General features: G+C 35.8%; 1 protein-coding gene across 2 annotated transcripts; it reads left to right on the top strand.

The window, feature by feature from the left end:
- Positions 1-923: 923 nt before the first annotated feature.
- LOC149771354 (uncharacterized) lies at positions 924-24637 on the top strand. 2 transcript variants are annotated; one of them, XM_089948568.1, is made up of 10 exons: positions 924-1029; positions 1733-1857; positions 5067-5178; positions 6556-6661; positions 15279-15419; positions 18684-18784; positions 19882-19963; positions 20491-20602; positions 20934-21011; positions 22073-24637. In XM_089948568.1, the coding sequence occupies exons 1-10, from the start codon at positions 959-961 to the stop codon at positions 22198-22200; spliced, it is 1056 nt and encodes a 351-aa protein (XP_089804694.1). In that variant the 5' UTR covers positions 924-958; the 3' UTR covers positions 22201-24637. The 2 variants fall into 2 exon arrangements, with proteins under 2 accessions (XP_089804694.1, XP_089804695.1); XM_089948569.1 differs by lacking the exon at positions 20934-21011.
- The last annotated feature ends 307 nt before the right edge of the window (positions 24638-24944 follow it).

Raw genomic sequence — 24944 nt, 5'->3', positions numbered from 1 at the left:
GAAGTGTTTGTATCCCAAACACAGAAGTAAATGGGCAAAAGGAAATGTAAAACAACGAATCATCACAAATAGAATGAACGAAATGAAAGAAAATAATATCAAATGGAATGATAATGAACGAAAGAGACTTTGAGAAATAATGTTAATAATAATTATTAAAAGGTAATTTAAATAGCTGAAAAAGTACTAATACGTAGATTTTTGCCTTGTGTAAATTAATGAGAATTTGAAAGTCGTGATAGCTTTTTTGGTAGAATGGTTGCCATTATGAAATCACTTAGCTCACATTTCCTAAATATGATATAGCCATTCCTGTGTTGAATGAGTTAAACGTGTTAATACGTGTTTTTATTTGATGATAAGACCAGCTGGACGTGAGATATCAACTATTTTTGGAAGCGCTAATAAGTTTGGTTGAATTATTTTGGATTATTTTAATTAAGTACAGTCGGATTAATAAATATACCAGAATCAAATATATACTTGTGAAACAAAAAGAAGCCGAATAACGATGGCAATCGGATGATATAGCTTTTGTAGAAATTAAAGTCATTATAAACATTTATAAAAAGCAAAAAACAACAACTCTAGAATCGAATATGACAAAGTAATAACCAATTATACATGTAAAGTAGCAAGCGTAAAGACTGTTCCATTACCACTATAGATGGTTTTAACTACCTCAATAAATGTTGTGCTATTGATTTTTACATAATGCCTTCTGATCTCTATAACACAGAAGCGTTTATGGTATTTACTGAGAGTGAGGATTTGGTTCACAAGTGTATGATACGACTTGCTATTATATTTGAGAAGACATCATCATGATGTCAAACTACGTCATCGTGACGTCGCTGCTCCCAATTTTAACAGTTACGTCAACGTTACCAGGTAAATCACTTTCAACTATTTGAACGTGCAAAGCAGAAACGCTTTGCGACTTGCGATAACTTTCAAAATGAATGCTTTGAATATAAATATGGAAGTCATTAATATTCCTTGCGTGCCTTCGGAAGAAGAAGACGATGCGTAAGTGTATTTCATTACGATGACTTTAAATCAAATATACAGTTCAATGTGTGAACGTGTTAAAGAAATAATCATCTGTTATTATCACTCTTAATCCTGCAATAATCCTAGGTGAAATTTTAATCCACTTCTGCAAAAATGAATTTGGAGCAAAAACTGTGCGTTATAGAAATGTGTGTTATATAATTTACTTATAAACGATATTAAGCGTCATTTTTGTTTAAAAATCATTGCAATATATTATTAGTTTTGATTTTCAGTTTTACATTTGATGACATTTGCCTTTATAAATTCTCTACTATTTACAATATCAGCACGACAGCCTACGCCTTATGACTAATATTTTTGATCGATTGTGTTTAAAAAATCTTGACGATTGGTTCCCATTATGAGACCCCATCTTACTCTCCATCTTTATGACGCTGCTAAAGACCGTGTTTGACATGCTCTCCTACTGTATGATGTTTACAATGGACAGAAACCTCATGACATGTGTCATAAGAAAGCGAAATATATCTCTGTATTTTCATTTAAGTAAAGCCTGCATAGACTACTTCTTGATGGTGAACTGTAGATATTAGGTTTGAGGTCGGAATTTTTCTTCATTATCCCTCCCCTATTTCTGATATACTTAAAATGTGTCAAAATAACGTAAACTATTTTGTTAAAGATACCTTTTTAATGGAAGCGACATTTGTTTCAGATATGAGACGCTTGAAATTCTTTACAAACTGTCGTCCGCACTAGGAGGGCGGATTTATGGACCACCAAACAACTTACCCATCAGCATTTTTGTCCTCAAAGAATTAGCAACGATGGATGCTCCAGGTAAAGTTATTTATGTATGTCCAACATTGCTATACTACTACTACTACTACTACTACTACTACTACTACTACTTGTAGTGCTTATTTGTAATATAGACTACTGTCCCATGATACATATCCATACACGTTGCGGTACAAAAAGTTATAGTGAGTAACAAAACAGCGTATTTATAGAAGTAATTTATATGAAATTTATCATTATTGCATTTCTTGAATTAGGTGAGATACAAGGATGTACTACTGCATAGTAATTAAACAAACAGATTTAAGGGTTACCCTAAATCTTGTTTGGTGCAAGATTTCTGATATTGCTCTAAAGTCTTATGTAGCAGGAGTCGTTAATAAAACGGTTTCTCTAATCTTTAAGGCCTTTATAGTAAACATTGCTAAATTAGTCATTAGAATTGTACTAGTATCATTGTGTATAAAGGACCTACATTTTTCTAAAGTTGAGTTTTTATGTAAAAAAGTGGGTAAGTGTTTTTCCTGCTTCTCCACATAGCTGACAAGCAGTAATACAATGGAATTCATTTTCGATGTTAACATTACAAATTTGACACAATCGTTCCTCATAGTAGATATTTTCATATCTCCCCGTATTACCTCTGGTTGGCAAGTTCCCCACTCTAACCATAGAGATTATATAACGAAGATCGTTATCTCCCGAAAATTCTAGATAATTTTGACAAGTAAATTCTAATCCCATTGACGTATAGGAGCGCAGTCTTTCCATCGACTTAATCTCATCCTGCACTTTTGCCAAAAATATCTTCACATTTCTGGCCGGACTATCTAAGAAATATGTTTTCGTTAATTACGCCCTGAGTACACCAAATATTGCCAGATACAAATGTGAATAAAAGCTTTGTAACAAAACTAGCCCAGCATTTACAACCCACCTCCCATCGTAACTGTAAATCTTAGCATTGTTTAGGATATCTGGCATCTGGTATTTGTAGAATTCTTAGCCAATATTTCAAATTACGTTTTTATCTTATACACTGCATACTAATTCTTCCAAATTCGTTATATACGAATGTATTTGGAGTAGACTTAGATGTACCAAGGATATATTGACAAAATGACAAATAAGCTTTTTCAATATCATTGGCATCATAAAAAACCCCAAACGTCAGCTCCATAATTAGGTATTGGAGCTATCTTCGTATCAAACAGACGAAGCAATCCAGTTACAGGTAATCTGTCAAATTTTGTAAGACTTTGTTTTATTCACAGCCTTCAGCAAGGATATAATTTTCTGGCATATACACCAAGAAAATATGCATCCTAATTTTTTATAAAATGATTCGGTCATTGCTTCTGTATGACCATAGTACCACTTTTCGTAGCTTCGGAGATAGTTACGTTATAGATATCACTATAGACATCACATAGTACCACGTTTCGTAACTTCTGAGATAGTCTGCGAAATACAACAACTCTTGGTTTTTCTTCTTCTTCATATTCGCATTTAATTTCCACTTTAGGCAAAATGTATGCAACCTATTGACCATGTTTTGCAACAGGTGGGCAGTCTCAGCAAAGAAATTAAATAGTCTGCACACAACAGTGAAAATAGGTTTCTATAGACACTCCCCTGTTTCCTTCAGCTAAAAAGGGTTTAAAATCATTAACCAATAAAAAAAGGAGTAAAGACTATAAAACACACCCTTAACACACGCCCAAAGGGCAATTAAATACACCGGTAACAAAACTGTTGAACTTAGCACATGCTTTTGCATAAATATAATTTGCCTTAATGATTATTAACATTTTCCCACTAATATTTTCACTAACTAGCTTTTGGTACAGTAAACGTATCTCTATCCTATCGAAAGCTTTTTTATAGTAAATAAATACTGCATAGAATCTACCCCTACGTTTTCTTAAATATTTACGAATTAAATTTATATATTATAAATTTATCATCTGCTGTGGAATACCCAGCTCTGAATCGTGTTTGCTCCTTGCCCAGTAATTCGTTTCCCTACATCCATTCATTTATTCTTTTATTTATAATCGATGTAACACCTTGCTTACTACAAGTATCAGACTAATGCCTCTGTAATTGGATTGTTCATATGCTTCCCTTTTCTTCAAAGTTGGTATGATTATAACAGTTGATCAATATTCTGGATAATATCCAACATCAAATAGGTTAGTAAATAATATTGTTAATATTGAATATATTATGTTACCCGTACATATAAAAAATTCGCTGGAAAAAGCATATAGTTCCCCCCCCCCCCCAGCTTTGTTATGTTTTAGTTTACTCAATGCTAGGTGTACCTCTTCTTCAGTGATTGGTCTATCTGGAGTCTCATGAATTACTTGAATGTTTTCAGTTTCCTGCATCTGGTCAACAGAACTGGAAAAATTAAATAATTCCGAAAAATATTCATACCAAGCTTCAGACGTGATACTGTTTTGCATACCCGTACTTGGGTTCTTTACAAGGCACCAGAAAAGTTCGGTATCTTTAGATTATAATCCACATAAAACACTTAAGGCTTTTCTTTTGGCGTTTGTGCAATCTGTATCAAACCAAGTCTGACACTTAATAATTCTTAATGGAAATGTCACCGCTAGAATTTGCTTTATATCGATTGTTTTCATTTTGCTTGCTGCGTAATGGTAACTATAGTAATTGTTTCGATTCATTCATTAAATTATTATTGTTTATATCGTTTAAAATCTTATCCATATTTTGAGATAATAGATCTTTGATTAAAAATGTACCTTCTTTGTTCCATACATATATATTTACTAATAATAATAATAATATAATTAACAACAACAATACTAATAAACAACCACAACAATAACATGCAAGAAAATCTTTGTCGCTCAAATTCATGTACCGACTTTACTGGGTGATAAGGCAGCGAATACTGCTTATATATAGATCCAGGTCTACCGTTGCATAATGCGCTGGGATATCTCGTTCTAGATAGCATGAATGGACTAATCAGTACAAAATAGGAAAGACCCTGATCCGCAGTCGCATTATGCCAAGGTATGTAAGACGCTATGCTGTTTGTACGGGGTTCCGACTTAAAAGCGAGTACAAACGGTATTCAAAACGCAACGATAAGTGTTGCTTCCAAATTATCTAACCAAATGTTGTACAAACCTGGCTTTAAAGAGTATTATTAAAATGTACAATGCACCTACAGATTTAGCTCACCTGAAAGGAATCTTGTATTTCAGATTTCATGTCGGAATGTAGTGATCTTTTTGACGCAGTGAAGGAAGCAGCATTTGCATTAAGTGACAAAAATACCGCCATAAAAGAGAGAAAAGAGGAGGAACTATTCCCATTGTGAGTGTAAATATTATTAATTTCATTTTAAGTAAAATGTTGGTGTGATTGCGATTTGGATTTTAAACGTAGCTTTAACACTTTTCCAGCGATATCGCTATGATGTTTAAACAGTGGCAGTTTATAGTGATGTCTAGCACTGGGGCATCATACCGCAGACATGTATCATGATGTCCCAGTCAGTCCCATTATCCTGACATCAGGCCGCCAAGTCCTAAGACTAACCTATTAATGCTAAGCGCCAAGCAAGGTAGCTGCTAGTACCATTTTATTGTCTTTGGTATGACTCGGTCGATGTTCAAACCCACGATCTCCCGCATCAGAGACGGACGCTCTAACCACGTAGGTCACCGGAGTGGTCCTAAAATGTTGTTGACATAAATCTAAACGAATTTCAAGATCTAATTGTAGTTGTACAATTCATCAATAACCGGTTTCATGCAGATTTGAATGATTTTATTTGCTTTGTTCATCTTTAAAGCGATTGCTGTAGATTAGCACTTTTTTCTTAGTATATAGAAGAAACACCTTTATCCTTTCCTGATATCCGGAATTCGTACATTTCACATCCTCGTAGATTTCACATATTGATTTGGAAGAGATATATCTCAGTGTTCAAATTAGGGCGTTTGATTCTGTTTACGTTTCACCCCTTGAAAGGAGTACAGTACATTCTGGAGAAAGCAATTATCTAGAAAATCTTGGACTACACTTATAGTCACTCATTTCTATAATCGATAATATAAATAATATATCCGACGTACGAAATAGGAGCGATGTGCACCACATTAACCGATGCATTGTTTTATGAGGTATCGTTGTATGTAGTATATACAACAACATGGATGTGGTCCCATCGGACTTAATGGACCACTGTAATGAATCACCTTGTGTCAGAAAAGAGAAATCAGCAACATTTATAAACTTGGTATTTTAATCAAATAATGAAAGGAACATGATATGAAAGTCCAAAAATAGTATTTGGACTTTATAATCAGATTAATTGTTGGCCTGAAGATTACATTTTATGTGAAGTCCACGGCAAATACTACCGGACTTTTGCAGCCCCTGCAGTATTCGAGTATTATAAAATATTGACATTTAAGTTAAACTTTCTAAAGTAAATTTCACGGAAATTTGTGGATTGTTTTATTAAACTCATCTATAAGAACATGATTGCATTATTTCATCCGTGCTTCTTTTATGAATATGATGTGGTTTGAATAAACCGAAAAATGACAAAATACATATTTTATGCCAGTATTGACTCTTGATATGTCAAAATGCAATTCGTGTTTCACTTTGATAGGTAATATAGCTATTGTTATGTAATGAAACTCTTTCTTTAAATAAAATGTGTATATGACCATCTTGTAGGTTTACAGACGACGAGAAAAAAGAATGGCTTGAAGAAAAAACACGCATTATAGAGCTTATGGGCCTCCATAGAGAAGAACTGGGAAAGATTCGTCAAGCTGAACGGGTAGGTCTCATTGACGCAGTTATTACGTGTTTCATACTTTTTATTCTCCCTCCTTTCAATACAACGAGTCCCAAACCAACTTGTGTGTCTGTCTGTATGTGCGTGTCTGTATCCTACAAACAAGCATAGATGTTGAGGAATATATAAATAAATAATTGACAGTTATGCTGACTTTCTATATGTGATGTTTTACAACTCTAGGTCTTAAACTATATAACAGATTCAAGCGAAACAAAACATTTAGTAAGATCAACAAATAATTTAATTCTGTAAGATACAAAGTGAACATTTCAGACGCAGTTACATAATTGTGAATTAAATCTCAAATAATCTTAAATATATCACACACACAAATACATAAAATGAATTACAATAGTCTGGAATATCCTGATCAGCCAAAATCTTAGAATTATGATTGAGTCCAATGAATATTGTCAATAAATAATTTCTTTCAAATTATATCTGAACACAATAGTAAATGATTCCATAGACTGATCCTAAAGCAGGAATACATAATTGTTTACCGAATCTCTATTTATACATATTTCACTTGACAGATTGTAATACAATTTTCTTGAAAACTAATCATTTTCACGAGAAGACTTCACTAACCCTTGAACTCAAATAGTAGTGTCAATATACCGTGTTTAATTTTGTTTTTGTTGTTGTCCCCTTTTTCCTTTTGGGACCCTGATATAAGACAAAACCTCTGTACCCATGATTTGGCAAGAAAGTTATATACTGATCGCAGCCATTGGATATTTAAACATTAACAATCGACCAAAGATTATTTTGCTCGCCTTTCATGTCTGTAAATCCATAACCGCACGGTTTCTTATCTGTACTCGGTGTTGTTGGTGATTTTCCATTTAGGCCAATACAGTCTCGATCAAATTATTTTATCCTCATTTGCCACCGAATACAGTTTGCTAGTCGTGCTGATACTACTTTGTGCCGCTTCAAGCGCTGCTGAATAAACACGTACACGTGAATGTAATCGCATCGAAATTAATTTGCGGTCACAAACAGAGACCCGGCTACTATCGATATATCCCCGACAATAGTTCCGATAAGTGCATCTACAATGGTTGTTGTATTGCGTATCCTGTTACACCAAGTCCATCACTAGTTTCTACGATCAAACGTGGTTCACTTGCTGACTTCATCTGGAAGCTTTTGCTCCACTTCGATCACTTTTTCACGCCAGTAGCATTGAGGGTCCATTAAAGTTCTTCTATTAATAAAACAATCTTGCAGTACAATTGCACGACTGGCAAGCCCTATCCGGACTCACCACATCCTGGCGCAATATGCAAACGCACCTCTAGCCAGTAACCCTTTCGTACTAGTACAGTTTTCATACAATTATAAAAATAATCTCTGAACAATAAATCAATTTTCAACAGTTCTACGCTCTGGAAAATATATTGGTTACACATGAGCCTGGTGTATTAAATGATTTTTCTTGTCGTCGCTCAATAACTGTTACAATAACAGGTGCGTCCTTTATGAATAACAATCGAGATATCTCTTTTTAAGCTGAGCTTTTGCTCGTGTAAAATATGCCTTGTGAACGTAACCGGGGTGAACGTACCTGTGAGTATCACTTCATTGTTTTTCACCTGGTGATGTCACCAACGATTAAGTATTTTCAGGTTGTAGTAATACAACACCAAACTGACCCAAATTTGGCACTGGCACGTCAACTTTGTTTCAACTATCAATTTGTATTTGACTTTAATATCAGAGTGTATACAATGGTCCGGTAACACTATTCTGACGCAAATATCTGTCTTACTACTAGGATTATCAATTAATAATGCTGTTGCTTGACTCCATTCACTACAATAACCGGGTATAATAAATAAATGCAATCCAGACTCGGTGTTATGGTCTTTGAAATAGGGATATGAATACCATTTACATCACCAAACAATTCAATCATTTGTTATATTACTACCAATAATAACTTTCTTTCCTTCGCTGGTCTGTGTTGTGTATTATGTAGATGAACTTTCCACACGTGGTGGTGCGGGCATGTTTGTTGATCCACTTATTGTTTTTGTACCATACCCCACCTAAATGGAGTTACCAACAGGCAGACTGGGACCAATTCCAATTATTACTAGCTAGAGTAAATCCAGTTAACTTAGAAAGCCCAAGTATTGACATGTATTATGATAACATAACAGACACAATTATAGAAGCAGCTAACCGATGCATACCAAAGACAACTAATATCCAAAATAAAAACCCTGTACCATGGTGGACTAAACAGTGCACTATCGCACATAAAGACAAAAAAAGGGCCTTAAATAAATATAAACGCACCAAATATTCTATCTACTTCCAGCAATATAAAGATAAAGAAAAAGCACTAAAACAAACTATAAAAACTGCTAAAATTGATCTATGGCAAACCTTTTGCTCTAAACTGAGTCTAAAATCAAACTCAAAACAAATATGGGACAAGATAAAATCCATAAAAGGGAAAGCAACTACCTCAGCCCCAAAAATTAAAAATGCCATAACAAATAAAGATAAAGCAGACCTCCTAGCGAAGCATTTTTCGAACATGAGTAGCAACAATAATAACACCAGAAACTTTCAAGAACACAAAAAACTAATGGAGGGAACCCAACCTCAAATGTTTCAAGACCAAGGAACAAAAGAATCTCACCTAAATAGCGACATCACAGTACATGAATGGAAGATAGCCCTACGATCCAAAAACGAAACATCCCCTGGTAAGGATCAGTTAGGTTACATTATCTACAAAAAACTACCTATCAATATAACAATAGCCATAATCAAACTCTTTAATAGGATATGGGATAAAGGCAAACTACCCACCAAACGGAAACAGGCCATAGTAATACCAATCCCCAAGCTAGGTAAAGATCCCAACAACATAAATTCGTACCCACCCATCTCCCTTACAAACAATATTTGCAAAATAATGGAGACAATAATCGCAAATAGGTTAAAACACCACCTAGAAACCAATAACCTACTCTCCATAAATCAATGTGGCTTTCGGAACAAACGATCCACCAGTGACCAACTTCTCAGATTGGAAACAGACATCAAACTCGCTTTTAACGCACATAGGAAAACCGATCGCAACCTCATAGCGGTTTTTTTAGACCTAGAAAAAGCGTTCGACCTAGTATGGACCAATGGACTAATGGCCAAATTAAACCAGTTTGGAATAACTGGACGATTGTTCAACTGGATTGGCGATTTCCTCACAGGCCGGAAAATTACCACAAGAATAGGCAACACCCATACGGAAGAATTTTCACTCGAAAATGGAACACCGCAAGGCAGTGTAATAAGTCCCTTACTATTTAACCTAATGGTAAACGACCTTGACCTCAATGCAGTATCCGTAAAAATAAACTTGTCACAATTTGCAGATGACAGTGGCATATGGAGGAATGGAAATCCCGCCAATAACACAGTAGTTAAAGATATCCAGCAGAGCCTAGACAACATAGGTAGATGGGCGGACAAATGGGGTTTCAAAATATCTCATGAAAAAACTGTGGCAATCATATTCACCCCCAAACGAAATAACAACCTAGTCTATCCAAACTTCTATATACAAAATCAATTAATCAAATACGTAACAGTAGTAACATTCCTAGGAATGTTCTTTGACAACCACCTCACATGGAAACAGCACATTGAACAACTCACCCAGAATTGTAACAAAGATCTCAATTTACTCAGGAACATCACAGGGACTGACTGGGGATCCAACCAGGAAACCCTCCTCACGATATATAAAAGCCTAATTAGAACAAAACTGGATTACGGTTGCCAAGCATATAACTCGGCTAAGCAGCCTGTACTACAAAAACTTGACACTATCCAGAGAAAAGCCTTACTATTATGCACAGGAAAACTCCCTTCAACATCATTAGAAGAACTACAAACACTAACAGGGGAACTACCCTTAAAATTACGTAGGCAAGAACTGCTCCTCCGATACTCCATTCGATTAGATACCCACCCAGACAACCATACCACCAAAATAGCTATAAATAAGTGTAAAGTTGTCTTCAAACCCAAAATCATACCCATCACACCAAGTGGCAAAGTCATCCTTGAACTAAGAGAAAAGATACCTCTACTAAAAAAACAGGTAACAAACAGTACAGACCAGAACAAAACACCATGGTTACAAAAACCACCAAGGATTAACATTGAAGCTACCAAATTAGGCAATAAAAAAGGACAAGAAAAGTTACTAAAACCTGTACTGGTAAACGAAATCAACCAAAAATACCCGGACTATGTTAAAATATATACCGATGGATCAAAAACAAACAACCCACCAAGAACAGCAGCAGCAATAGTCATCCCTAAATTCAATATACAAACGGGATCCAGATTACCTGACTATTGCTCCATTTAAACCACTGAATTCTGGGCTATACTTGAATCACTACAATGGATCAAAGACAACCAAATACCTAAAGCAGTCATTATAAGCGATTCCCTAAGCGTTATCAAATCGATCCAAAATCGCAATACACACTCTAGGGAACAATTCCTCGACAGAGCATGCCAATTAATCGACGATATCACCACAGCACATCAGTTAGTCGAGCTCATGTGGATACCGTCGCACATTGGAATCTCTGGCAACGAAACAGCAGACAAAGTTGCAAAAACCAAACTAGGAGATCAAAACTCTATCAAGCTTAACTATAGCTCTACAGAAGCAATAAGCTTCGCACAAACATATATAGACCAAACATGGCAAGATTTTTGGAACTCCTCCACAAAAGGTAAAAAGCACCATGAAACCCCCAAAAACGTAGATAGGAACATACAGCTACCTAAGGGTACCTATTTAGAACAGAAAACCATAAACAGGATAATAACTGGAAAAACTAAACTAGCAAGCAGTTTTGGAAGGTTTATAGGACCCAAACCAGCAACCATTAACTGCTTTATCTGCCACGCCACCGAAGATCTATACCACGTATTCAATATATGCCCAAAATATCAACCCGCTCGGAAAATATTTATCAAAACCCAAAAAGAGATTGGATCACCACACACATACCCAGAGTTACTTATGGACTCTAATAAAAATAAACAATCAGCATATAAAAATATAAATCAATTCATAGACTCAGCAGGACTTAGGAACAAAATATAATTACTATCCCCACAAAACCAAAAGACCCAGTAACTAGCTAAATAAATTTAGAAGCCACCACATAAAAACCCATAACGAATCACTCAATTTTATAAAAGTATTAATAAATAATTCACTTACGAAGCACCTATAAAAAAACTAAGGAAACCGCAAAATCGGATGTCCTAGATGTCCTTAACGAACCGAGTAATCAGCTAGGATTCCGGTCCTAGATGTCCTTAACGAACCGTGTAATCGGCTAGGACTCCGGTCTCTTGCTAAATAAAGTATAAATAACATTCAATCTCTAAAAGCATTAATTAATAAATAACTTAAAGAGGTAATATCTAAAAACTTATAAATAACATAACGTAGGAAACACGCCCTAAACACCTCGACTAGTAATACCATAATAACCTTGAAAATCTCTCTTCATACATGATATCTACTAAGAACCTCTATAAACAGCATAGAACATCCCCCCCTCCTTTTAGAACATTTTGAAGAAGAAAAAAATATTTAAAAAATCGAAAAAAAAAAGAAAAAAAAATCGCAAGAAACACCAGGCAAATGCAACAAGAAACCAGCGATGTAAAGCAAGCAGGACCGTTCCCGAGCTCTCCTTCCCACTAATGGCAGCCAACCATTCAACTGTAGGGACCTTTATGGACCCACAGATTGAGGCCAAACTATCAGGGTTCCTTGAATCCATAAAAGCCTGGGGGAGGTGGCACCATCCCCTTCCCCAGGAACAACTAGCAGGCTGCGGTGCAGTCAGAAAAAAGTGGCACATGCACAATTGTGCGCACGCCACTATAATTAAACTCAACAACAACAAATTAGCATCATCAATACGCTCTTTGATAAATGCAGCAGACACGCCGCTTCTCTGATTCCGCAGTTTTCAGTGATATCAGACAGGTTCTTTGCAGCAGCGCCTTTAAACCTGACAAGAATATATTTAGTATCCACGTTAGACGTGTTAGGTTTACCAGTATAATCTTCAAAAATTACACGATCACCTGGGTAAACACTAAAAACAACTAGTAAACTCATTTAAATCCGCTTTGGTGACACACTGGCTTAGATCTACATCAACACCATGGCGTTGGACAGAATATCGTTCGTAAATGCGAATAGACATTTTGTATAAAATCAAACATACTTTAATTGAAATCAGTAAGTGCTTGCTGTGTTGGTTAATGCTCAAGTGCACACAATGCTTATACTAGATAAAAATATAAGGGTCTATCCAACCATGTTTGTACTGGCATGGTTGAATAAAACAATGCTTTAGCGTCCACCTTTTTTGTGTTAAGTAATTAGCTACTTTAACTGGCGCAGCAAGTCCATACGCGACAAAAATACAAACGATGTTAAGGTTTGCCACCACGTATGTGGACCAAGTGAGTGCCAGATCCTGTTGTCAAATCCAGGTTGACACTATTGGTTTCAGTTGTGCGTGGCACCATCGATGCAAATTCATTTCGTATAAAGAAAACAAGGTGATTTTGCCATGGCGATATAATTGATCAAGGGTGTGATTTTCTGCATGTTTATACTGGGTAATAAAATAACCCTTCCCGATGGTATTCGGCAACTTATTTCTGGTAATCGAGGTCCTTTTCCTTTTTATACGACCACAAAATTCCCTTTAAGTGCCCTCCAGTGTGCAGGTCCGACAGCTCCTAACGCGGCAGCTTTTGCAACCCCGGGAGCCACTGCTACTAACAAAGTCACTGCAATGAATTGAAATATTTCATCGGTCTTTTGCATATGTGTCACCTCAGACTTGGGATAATTTTAATGTTACATAAGTGTTATTGTGTTTGGCCGCATTAAGTCAATCAAAAAGCAATTGAACCGCCTGCGATCCCATTGGTTTCATTCGATCCACAGTAGTGCCTTTGTTGCTATCACTAACTCACATTGTAACCTGTTTAATGTTTGGTACAGTGCGCGAGGTCAGAGCCCCGAACTTGTTTGGTCCACCCTTGAACAATCCGTGAACAGCATCAACGAGGCTAGCTCCTTAATGTGTCCTGTAAACGGGTCTTCAAATATCCACGTAAGACTGTCATTTTTATATTTAAATGTCAGGTAGATCTCTAATGTACAGTTGTGTATGTTTTACCCCCTCAGATCGATAATGTGTTTTTCTTGGTCCACAAGGGAAATATGACTATGTGTCAATCGATTAATATAAAATAAAAGATACACGGTTTCCGTGGGCATAAATAATGTCAAACCGCATGGTTCCTCGCTGGTGAAAACCAAAAGAGTATGTAACCTTGAACTGCCACGTTTGTCGTCTCAGACCTGCTTTCGTAACTACCGCTGACAGAGTCACAAGTTCAATTGATCTAGGTCGTTGAGGTCATAATATCAGGTGCGATAGGATATCCAAAACATTAGAATTGTTTATCATTAGGAAGTTCGCCAGACCCACTTGAACAGATCTTATTGGCGAACGTGCAATTATGCTATTGAATAATACCAGGTACAATGCAATCATATAGTCACACTGTGTGCGACGTCGTGATAAAACACGTCGATTCGGCAGATGTTGCGTTAAGTAGACGCCTGCCTATAATGTATAATTATGCAGTCAACAGCCCGAGAAAGTGTCTCCCTTTTAATCATTTTCGTGGAATATTAATGCTAATAATCCACTGGTTGCATATAGGATATAGCTTGCTTGCCAAGTTATGGGAGGGTAGAGTTTGTAACATGTCATCCGGGCCCCAAAGGTCAAAATGGGGCAATAACGGAACAATGACGCTACTCCAGTTCAAGTGAACATCATGTTTACCTGTTATAATCATAACAAATATTAGATATGCGACATCTCCATCTAACACCCTCAATTACAATCATGGCAAAAGTCAGGTATGCAAGATCAATATCAACAGTCCTCAATTCAGGACAAAAGTCAAACAAACAACATAAATTAAATATACTTAATAGGTGTGTTGTTGATAAGAAAGCTCTATAAACATAGTGTGTATATCAACCGTATGTCATACCTACTCTTATAACGCATTCTCTACTCTTGACTGAATGTGTTTATCAAACATAAGTGATATCATCTACTCTTAGAAGGCGTCGTTTACTTTTTCCTGAAGAAACGTGTATCACACTTAGGCCATATATTATCTTGCAACGCGGGCTTCACTCCTGCCTTAAGATATGGGTATCCACTCCTATGACACGGCCTTTGCTGTTAGCCCGGACTTCACCCTTGCTTCCTAAAAAAAATAAACCCGAATCTTTCTTGGGCTCGGTTTTTTTCTTTCATTTAATTAATGATAACCTTTTAAATTGAGAGTAATGTAAAAAGGTATGCTATGAAATCTCTATCTAAAAGTTGAGATGAACAGTGTAACATTCTTAGGTCTCTCATAGTATGGTATCTAACTTGTAACTTTCGATGTTTGATTTCCAGTGTTTGGTGTATTTCAGATGTGTTATGCTGACTACCTAAACTCAAAGACCACTCCACCAGCCTCTAATAAAGAGTTTACATTTGTAGGAAAAAATATGTCAGCGACAAGATGCACATTCATGCGGTCAGAAGAACGAATTCGTGAACAACTCATCGAGGTGTGAATTCAACGTTTCATAATTTTCACATCGACAACTGATTTGCCATATTGATTGCTGTCTAATTTGTTGTACATCCGTTAACTCTAATATCGAAAACGTACAATTAAACTTATGGGTTTAGGTCATGCTACCCGTCGATTATAACTTATTTTATTTTATACCTGAAAGGCAAGTACATCAAAAGAAAACAAGGTATGTACAAAACATTTCGTATGCGAATTAGATGAATATATGAGATCTGGTTTGTTTATACCAATTAACCAGTATCCCTTATCCAACATGAAAATATAAATTGAGATATTGGTCAAATATGAGGAAATCCTAATATTTTACTCTGAGATAAAATAAACATGTTTTTCAGACTTAACTAAAAAAATATGTTTACTTTTTAAATCCTTGATTCCATCTGAATAATCAAGAGACAAAACAAAGTTACAAAGAAAATGTTTTGAAATTTTAGTTGGAGAAAGAAAGATTGAGCTGTTTATTAAAACTAGACTAAAATCAATGAATTTGTGGTTTGATTGGTAGAGCTATCGTCAAATTCATAAAGTTGGAATCAGACTGATGAAGTTAGAATCAAATTAGTCAAGTTAGTAAGATTGGTGAAATTAGAATCCCAATGGTCAAGTTAGATAGAGTCCGTTTGATGAAACAATATTGCGATCGGTGACATCAGGGTCCAATTTATGAAGCTAAAGTCAGATCTATGCAGATAGAGCGAGAATGATGCAACTAGAGTCCGATGGATGAAATTAATCACAATGATGAGATTCCGTTTGATGATAATTGGTTGCGATCGTTCAACTCGAGTATGACTAACGAATCTAAAGTCCAACTGATCAGGTTCGAGTCAGATTGACGGAGCTAGAGTCAGGATGATGACGCTAGAGTGAGATTGATGGAGAGTGAGATAGAGACATTGATGAGATTCATGGAGCTAGAGTGAGACTGATGAAACTAGAGTCAGACTGATGGAGCTAGATTCAGACTGATGATGATAGAGTCAGACGTGGACGCTAGAGTCCGATTGATGGGGCTAAAGTTAGATGACGACGCAAGAGTTATATTGATGAACCTAGAGTCAGATGACGATGCTAGAGTCAGAATGATAAAGCTTGAGTCAGATTGATGGAGCTAGAGTCATACTGATAGAGCTAGTCAGACTGATGGACCTAGAGTCAAATGACGACGCAAGAGCCAGAATAATAGAGCTAGAGTCATATTAATGAAGCTAGAGTCAGATTGATGAAGCTAGAACCAGATTGAAGAAGCTATAGTCAGATTGATGGAGCTAAATTCATGTTAATAAAGCTAGAGTTCGATTAATGAAGCTAGAGTCCGACTGATGAATCTAGATTCAGATGAGAACGCAAGAGTCAGATTGATGGAGCTAGAGCCATATTAATGAAGTTAGAATTCGACAAATGGAGCTAGAATAAAATTGATGGAGCTAGAGTCAGATTGATGGATCCAGAGTGAGAATGATGAAGCTAGAGTCAGATTAATGAAGCTCCATTCATATTAATAGAACTAGAGTCAGACTGATGACGCTAGAGTCTGATTGATGGAGCTTAAGTCATATTGATGGAACTAGAGGCAAATGACGACTCTAGAGTCAGAATGATAGAGCTAGAGTCAGATTGATGGAGCTAGAGTCAAATTGATAGAGCTAGAGTCAGATTCATGGATCTAGAGTCAGCCTGATGACGCTAGAATCATATTGATAGAGCTAGAGTCATGATAATAAAGCTAGAGTCATAATAATAACGCTAGAGTCAGATTGATGAAGCTAGGGTCATGTTAATGAAACTAGATTCAATATTGATGGAGCTAGAGTCAGACTGGTGAAGCCAGAGTCAGAGTAAGGAAGCTAGAGTCGTACTGATGGAGCTAGAGTCCGATTGATGAAGCTAGAAACAGACTGATGAAGATCGAGTAATGTTACTGATGCTAGGGTCAAAGTGATGGAGCTAGAGTCATACTAATGAATCAAGAAACAGATTGACGAAGCTAGAGTCATATTAATAAAGCTAGATTCAGATTTATAGAGCTAGAGTCAGATTGGTAGAGCTAGAGTCAGATTTGTAGAGCTAGAGTCAGATTGTTAGAGCTAGAGTCAGATTGGTAGAGCTAGAGTCAGATTGCTAGAGCTAGAGTCAGATTGTTAGAGCTAGAGTCAGATTGGTAGAGCTAGAGTCAGATTTATGGAGCTAGAGTCAGATTGGTAGAGCTAGAGTCAGATTGATGAAGCTTGAGTCACATTAATAGAGCTAGAGTCACTTATTGTTATTGTTATGGGGTTTAACGCCATTTTTCAGCACATTATAGGCTATGCATGGCGGCCATTATTAATGGTGGAGAAAGAACCCGGGAAAACCTCGGGAAGAACCACCGACCCACGAGAAGCTACTGGCAAGCTTTCTCACATACCCACATTGGCCGAATCCAATACTCGAACCCAAGCAGACAGAGGTGAGATGGCAGTGATCCGTAACGGAGAGCGCTTTAGACCTCTCGGCCACTCGGGCCCCCGGCTAGAGTCAGACTGATGAAGCTAGAGTGTGATTGATGAAGCTCGAGTCAGATTGACAGAGCCAGAGTCAGATTGATGAATCTAGAGTGAGATTGATGAAGCTAGAGTGTGACTGATGAAGCTAGAGTAAGGTTGATGGAGCTAGAGTCAGACTGATGAAGGTAGTGTTATATCAATAAAGCTAGAGTCAGATTGATGAAGCTAGAGACAGATTGATGGAGCTAGAGTCATACTAATGAATCTAGAAACAGATTGACGAAGCTAGAGTCATATTAATAAAGCTAGATTCAGATTTATGGAGCTAGAGTCAGATTGGTAGAGCTAGAGTCATATTAATAAAGCTGGAGTCAGATGGATGGAGTTAGATCCAGACTGATGGAACTAGAGTCATACTAATAAAGCTAGAGTTAGATTGATGAAGCTAGAGTCAGATTACGACGTTAGATTCCTATTGACTACACTAGGATCTGATTGATAAAACTAAATTTAGAACTATGAAGCTTTGGTGAGACTTATGAAACTGTAGTCATTTTAATGAAACTGGAGTCAAATTGATGAAACAAGCTAGAGTCACAATCGTGAAGCTAGAGTCATATTGATGAACAAAATGATGAAGGTAGAGTCATAATCATGTAGCATGGTTCAGATTAACGAATTAGAATCAGATTTATTGTTATTGTTATTATTATTATTATTATTATTATTATAAATGCTTTATATTCCAGCTTGCTGAACGACTTAAAGAACGTTTAATAACCTCCATTGAATCTAAAATTGCGAAAATCTTGATGACCCTCAGGGATGTGACCAACCTAATTGAGAAACAGTAAGTTAAACGAGTTTTTTCCGATTTCCTTCTTTAAGTGTTTTTTTTTTTTTTGTTCGACTCACTAATTGAACATAATTTATAGCATTTCTTTGTTTGCTTGTTATTTGCGTCTTATTCGGGGCATTTATTGACTGACTTGTTATCTCCTTGCAGTTTGGAAAGGAAAATCAGGGATTATATGATTATGTTCGTTCGTGTGTGAGCTTCTGCGCATTTACGTCTGTTCACAACGTCATAGTACTCACCTGCACCGTAACAGATAGTCTGCAAACCACTGATTTTGTCGGCCCGTAGATTTGTGCAGAGGATGCAGAGTGCTGATACGACTTTAAACATACATACTTTACTCGAGAAAACTAAAAGAAAAACAACAAGTCTGACATACACCAAAATTTGGCTCCATGGTCAGCCTCGTCAATCTTTTCGGGCAGAAATGTGATCGTAGACATATTCAAAACAAATGGGCAATATATATCCTGGTCAACAAATGTGATTCTAAAATTGCCTTAATAAAGAAAAATAAATTAATAACTGCGTTACTGAACTGCTTTAGGGCAAGTAGGACATTTTCAAAATTCAAGTGAACTTATATGCAAAATAAAAGTGAATCTCAACCGTTCATATTGATCATTCCATCCATTTAGCACTGCTCAATAAAACTGTGCATCTTTTATTCGAAATCAAGCGTGTTAATTGGAAATCGTATTTTTTAAGTATTCTGTTTAATGAATAGCTTTGTTTATTTAAATCCATTTTATTGCCCGGGGGGGGGGGGGCGTGTACCAAAAACATTTTTTGAAGGCTGTTCATGTATGTATGTTTTTGCTGAAAATGTGCATGGTATGAATTCCTTGTAAAAATCTACATGGTATACATTCCGTATAAAAGACAACAATGAGAAACGAAAACTGTGTTCTGCACATAAATGGTTCATTCGTAATCCTTGTGTCTTCATTCGCTCTTTCTTTGAATAGAATGCAATGGATTATTTCATCAGCAATAAAGAAACCAGAACTCTAGTTGTCCGATAATATACTCAAACAGGATCTAAAACAAAATGTAAATTGGAAGAATTTTTAAATGTGTTATTGCAGTATTGTCAAGGTGGATCCCTCAGTTTTGAGCCGAAGAATGCATGAAATGACGTCATGGACATATAAGACCCCGCGTGTCTATGTAAGTAATGTACATTACCTTAATTAAAATAAGATTTCCCAAATACACGAAGACCGTGGACATATGAAAAGAAATTGCTTATATCTGCCACTTACATATTAACTAGGTATTCTGATTTTTTCATAATTTAGTCAACACACATAAAAAAATGCTATCGATTAAATCCGGCATTATATAGGAGTATGTATCCAACCCTTTCATTCAAATGCACCCCTTTTTAGTTCTGACTGTCATGCCAGGAGGTCCTACATTTTTTTTTAAAAAAGATATGTCCTAAAGCTGCTAACTATAATGGTCAAATTGTTCTAAGAGGTAGTTGTTTGATGATCGTGTTGTATTCCATAATACTGTCTTGATAGGTTAGCTCCCTTGATTTGATAGGCATCAAAATAGGTTCATTCTTTACGATCGCGCTATTACTGCCTAGTCGAACATTTTCCATAGACGTGTAACGTGCATAAAGACAAAAGTGGATATTAGAAATAAGAAAATAGAAGAAATAATTTTATTTATACTCTTTTTAAAAGGCTAATGAGTTCCTTCCTCTGATGAGTCCACGAGTGTTGAAGCGCGTATATAGCACCATCCGTCGACCGGCTGAAAGGAATTCTGGGACTAGCAACGGCACTCCTACTACATGTAAGTCAGTGGTTCTTCTTACTTTTTTTCCACTGATCAACGTTCCATCTTCACTAATCGGTAAGTCAGTGGTTCTTCTTACTTTTTTTCCACTGATCAACGTTCCATCTTCACTAATCGGTTTACTTTTTCTACTTCTTCTTCCCTTTCTAATTCATCATCATCACCATTTTCTTCTCTCTCTTGATTCACACACACACACACACACACACACACACACACACACACACACACATATATATATATATATATATATATATATATATATATATATATATATATATATATATATATATATATATATATATATATGCACAATTCAAATTTTCAGATGAGCACATCAACATCTATGTGAAGTCATCAGAAAGTTTGTACATTCAGAATGGTTCTGTGACCAGTTGTCGACGAGGTAGGTACGGCTCAGTTTGGTAATTTCATCTTTTGTATCACAAGAAATATGTTGCAAAGAATAAAAAGCTAACGTGAACTTTTGATATCAAGAAACACGACTCATATCCGTTGAGAAAAACATCGAGATCTTTGTGATCTTGTGGAGGGATTCATGTTGGATTATCATTTGTATGATGCGATTCAAGTATAGAAGCAAATGGATAAAGAAAGAAAGTGAGGAAGATGAGAAAACATATATGAAGCAAGTGTTGTGATACAGCACGGGGTATCCCTTGTTCAGATATATAAACAAGTGTTGTACTACGCTGATTGTAGTATGCTCAGAGAGGCGAAAAGTGTACATTGGAGTATACTAAATTCAGATAGGAAGAAAGTGTGATAATTCATGGTGTATATTATGCTCAGATAGGAAAAAAGTGTTTTATTACACAGGTTTGCCACTTTCAGATAGGAAAAGGTTCTGTAATATACGGGGTATACTATGTTCAGATAGGGAATTTTTTTTTTATCAAACATGGATACTACAGTGTGCAGATCTAATAATGTAATGTTCACAAGAAAAGGGTGAAACTTCTCGTGTCCAATAACATCCAGGTGCTCACATCACAGAGAATAAGAGCAATTAAATACATTCATTTTTTTATTTAAAAAATGATATAATTGAGAAAAAGAATTCATAATAAATGAAACAATTAATTTTTTGTAATGTGACATTAATATACTTTAGGACACGAATCGCACTTCACTCACGTGTTTTGTGACGGTATATTTATATTTGGCGTTTATCATTCTTTGTGGTATATCTATATAAACCTAAGTATGAGTCAACTCTGTAAAACTGTAAATAGGTTGAAATTAATATAAACTGATAATATAAAAGTCGATAACTATAAGGCTAATTACTACCATGTTTACCTGATGTGTAACTTTTCTATCGAGTGCAATCTATTTTGAATTGCCACGAAGATGTTCCATGGCTACTGAACCCTGACGGAATATATACTTTAGCGTCACTTTCCGTTACATTTTCTTTCTCTCTCTTTCTCTTCCTCTTTTCAGCACGCAGAATCAAGCAGAAACTAATATCCAAAGATGCAAAGAAGGCATTTGGATGGACCCGGTCCAACCTTCTGAAACCAAAACGCTGGGTCCTGTACTCCATGTCTAATATCCAGAAGATTTACTAGTCCGACATCGAAATTCCCACTTTTAAATACCTACTGATTACATCATTCGTTATAGTTATGTTTTCCTAACACGTATATCGTGTAATAAATATGAAGTTGCTGCTGTCAAAAATGCAAATAATGTGTTTTTAATTTTCGAACGATCGAAAGACATTTCTACATCGGTCTAGCTGATGATCTAGTTGGAACTTTTGGGGCAGACTTGTGTTAATATGACGATATAAACACCTCGTACTTTTCTACAGAGAAACTCTGGAAAATATTTTAGCTAGAAATTTCATCTAAAAATGTGACTCAAATTTTCGCTCTTCCGGCGCTAGGAATTTCTTCTGACGTCCATTGTACATTTGTCCCTCGCAGTGGCTCAATCAGAATATCTGAACCATGGAGTACAGATTAATGGTGAGATAAAGAAAATATATTACAGTTTAAGCAGTCATGTGTTCTTCTTTAAATAGCTGTATTGGCTATTTCGTAAGCAGACTGCGAAACTGCTGAGTGAATCCTGATTGATGGTAAGAGTGCTTTCTACTGATGTTGTTAGGTAATGATTACCCGGTAATTAACGTATAACGATAGTTTTTGTGTATTTTTCTGACACGTTTTGATACCACAAATTAAGAAAATTTACGAACGCACTCCATCTTACACGCTGCACTTAAAACACATTTGCATCAACCAGTAATCCAGTAATTCGAATATGCTCCGTTGTTTCGCATTCTTGCAAGAAATTTCAAAATGAAAGAAACAATAACCCCATAATCTTATTCATTTTACCAACTATTAATGATTGTTTAATAAGTAAGAAACATATAGATACGCGGGGAATTATACCGAACCTACAAATTTCATTCTTTTTTTATATATCTGAATGATGTGGTTGATTTCAATGTGCACAGTTAGGCCCGATTCTGAATTCAGTTATAGGAAAATGCTAGCGCTGCATTGCTTTTTTCACTGCATGAACTTCAGAGCAAAACTGTATTGATTATTTTGTGTTCTCCGAGAAACCTAAATTGCCATCACCATGGAAACGTAATTCTGTTATTCAAAATCAAGCAACGTTAGTGAAAGTTGTTTTATTTTTTACATCGGAATTTCCCCTCTCTACACATTGAATGGTAGCATCAACATTAGCTGGACGACTTTTTATATTTGGCTATCGTCAACGCACAATTTTGCGACACCTAATGACATGACATTCGAGTGTGTGTACAAAATGAAAACAACGAGAACAGAACCGAGTGGAGCACCAAAGATGAAAAGGACTGGAATGTTCTTCATATAAATAGTGTTTTAGATATGACAGGAGTAAATGCGTAAATGATTCAAATCTTTCACAATATAGGATCAGCTCCCAAGTTTCGATTGTCAGAGTTGCGGAGCAAACAACTTAGCCATTAAAACCCAAAACATTTGTAAAGAGAAACAAAGTGCTTTGGTACAAATTATCTTTTTACACATAAACAACAAAAGCACATATGTTACATGCCACTTTGGTGTGAAAGTTTACTTTTGCAAGAAATAGTATTAGAGTTTTATTTTTTAAAGAGAAAAAAATGTAGAGAGGAAGTCTATGGATTAAAAGGTAATCCTTGAACTTATGTCATCAGTAATATTGTGTTGCTATGGTCTGTTTAGCCAATACACACTAGGTCTTGTCATTGTACGTCTTTTGCCAGTACACATAAGGTCTTGTTATTGTACGTCTTTCGCCAGTACACACCAGGTCTTGCCATGTTATATATAATTTGTCAGTACGTATTAGGTCTTGGCATTTTATGTCAATTTCGCCAATACACATAAGATCTTGCCATTTTATGTCTATTTCGCCAGAACACATCAGGTCTTGTCATTGTACGTCTTTCGCCAGTACACATCAGGTCTTGTCATTGTACGTCTTTCGCCAGTACACATCAGGTCTTGCCATGTTATGTATAATTTGTCAGTACGTATTAGGTCTTGGAATTTTATGTCTATTTCGCCAATACACATAAGATCTTGCAATTGTATGTTTATTTCGCCAGAACACATTAGGTCTTGCCATTTTATGTTTATTTCATCAATACATTTTAGATATTGCCTTCGTTTTGTCTTTTTCGCCAATAGACATTATGTCTTGCCATTTTATGTCTATTTCGCCCATACAGGAGGTCGTGCGTATGTCTATTTCGTTAGTACACATTTGGTCATGCCATTTTATGTCTATTTCGAGTGAACACATTAGGTCTTGCTATTGTACGTCTATTTCGCCAATACAAATTAGGTCTTGCTATTGTACGTCTGTTTCGCCGGTACACATTAGATCTTGGTTAGCTGTTCGTTGTAGAACTTTTTTTTGTTGTTTATTACTAAAATAGAATTATTGGTGTGCATCAGAGATGCATCATACCAATTATGTCTTAGAAGGTTAAGCATGTAGCAAGATATTTTTCTATCGTCAAATAAAATTATGATTCAAAAGTTCTAAATTATTTTATTTCTAGATTAATAATCTTTTCCCACGTGCAAATAAAATTATTTATTTACTTATGGTTTCTTTCTTTCTTTTTCTTTCTTTCTTTCTTTTCTTTTCTTCTTTCTTAATAAATAAATAAACAATAAACTTCAACCATACTAAAGGTATTAAAATAAAAGTTGTTGTAAATCTGTAACATTGTAAGAGGAAGATATCATACTTTCATCCTTAAATAGTTCGATAAGCCTTGCACATGTGCGTCTATCATGACGGACAGGAATACTAC

The sequence above is a fragment of the Sinohyriopsis cumingii genome, unplaced genomic scaffold, assembly GCF_028554795.1.
Source record: "Sinohyriopsis cumingii isolate HCF-2022 unplaced genomic scaffold, ASM2855479v2 utg001938l, whole genome shotgun sequence".
Classification (NCBI taxonomy): Eukaryota; Metazoa; Mollusca; class Bivalvia; order Unionida; family Unionidae; genus Sinohyriopsis; species Sinohyriopsis cumingii.
Note: the sequence above shows the minus strand (reverse complement) of the source record. Positions and strands in the feature narration are given on the sequence as shown.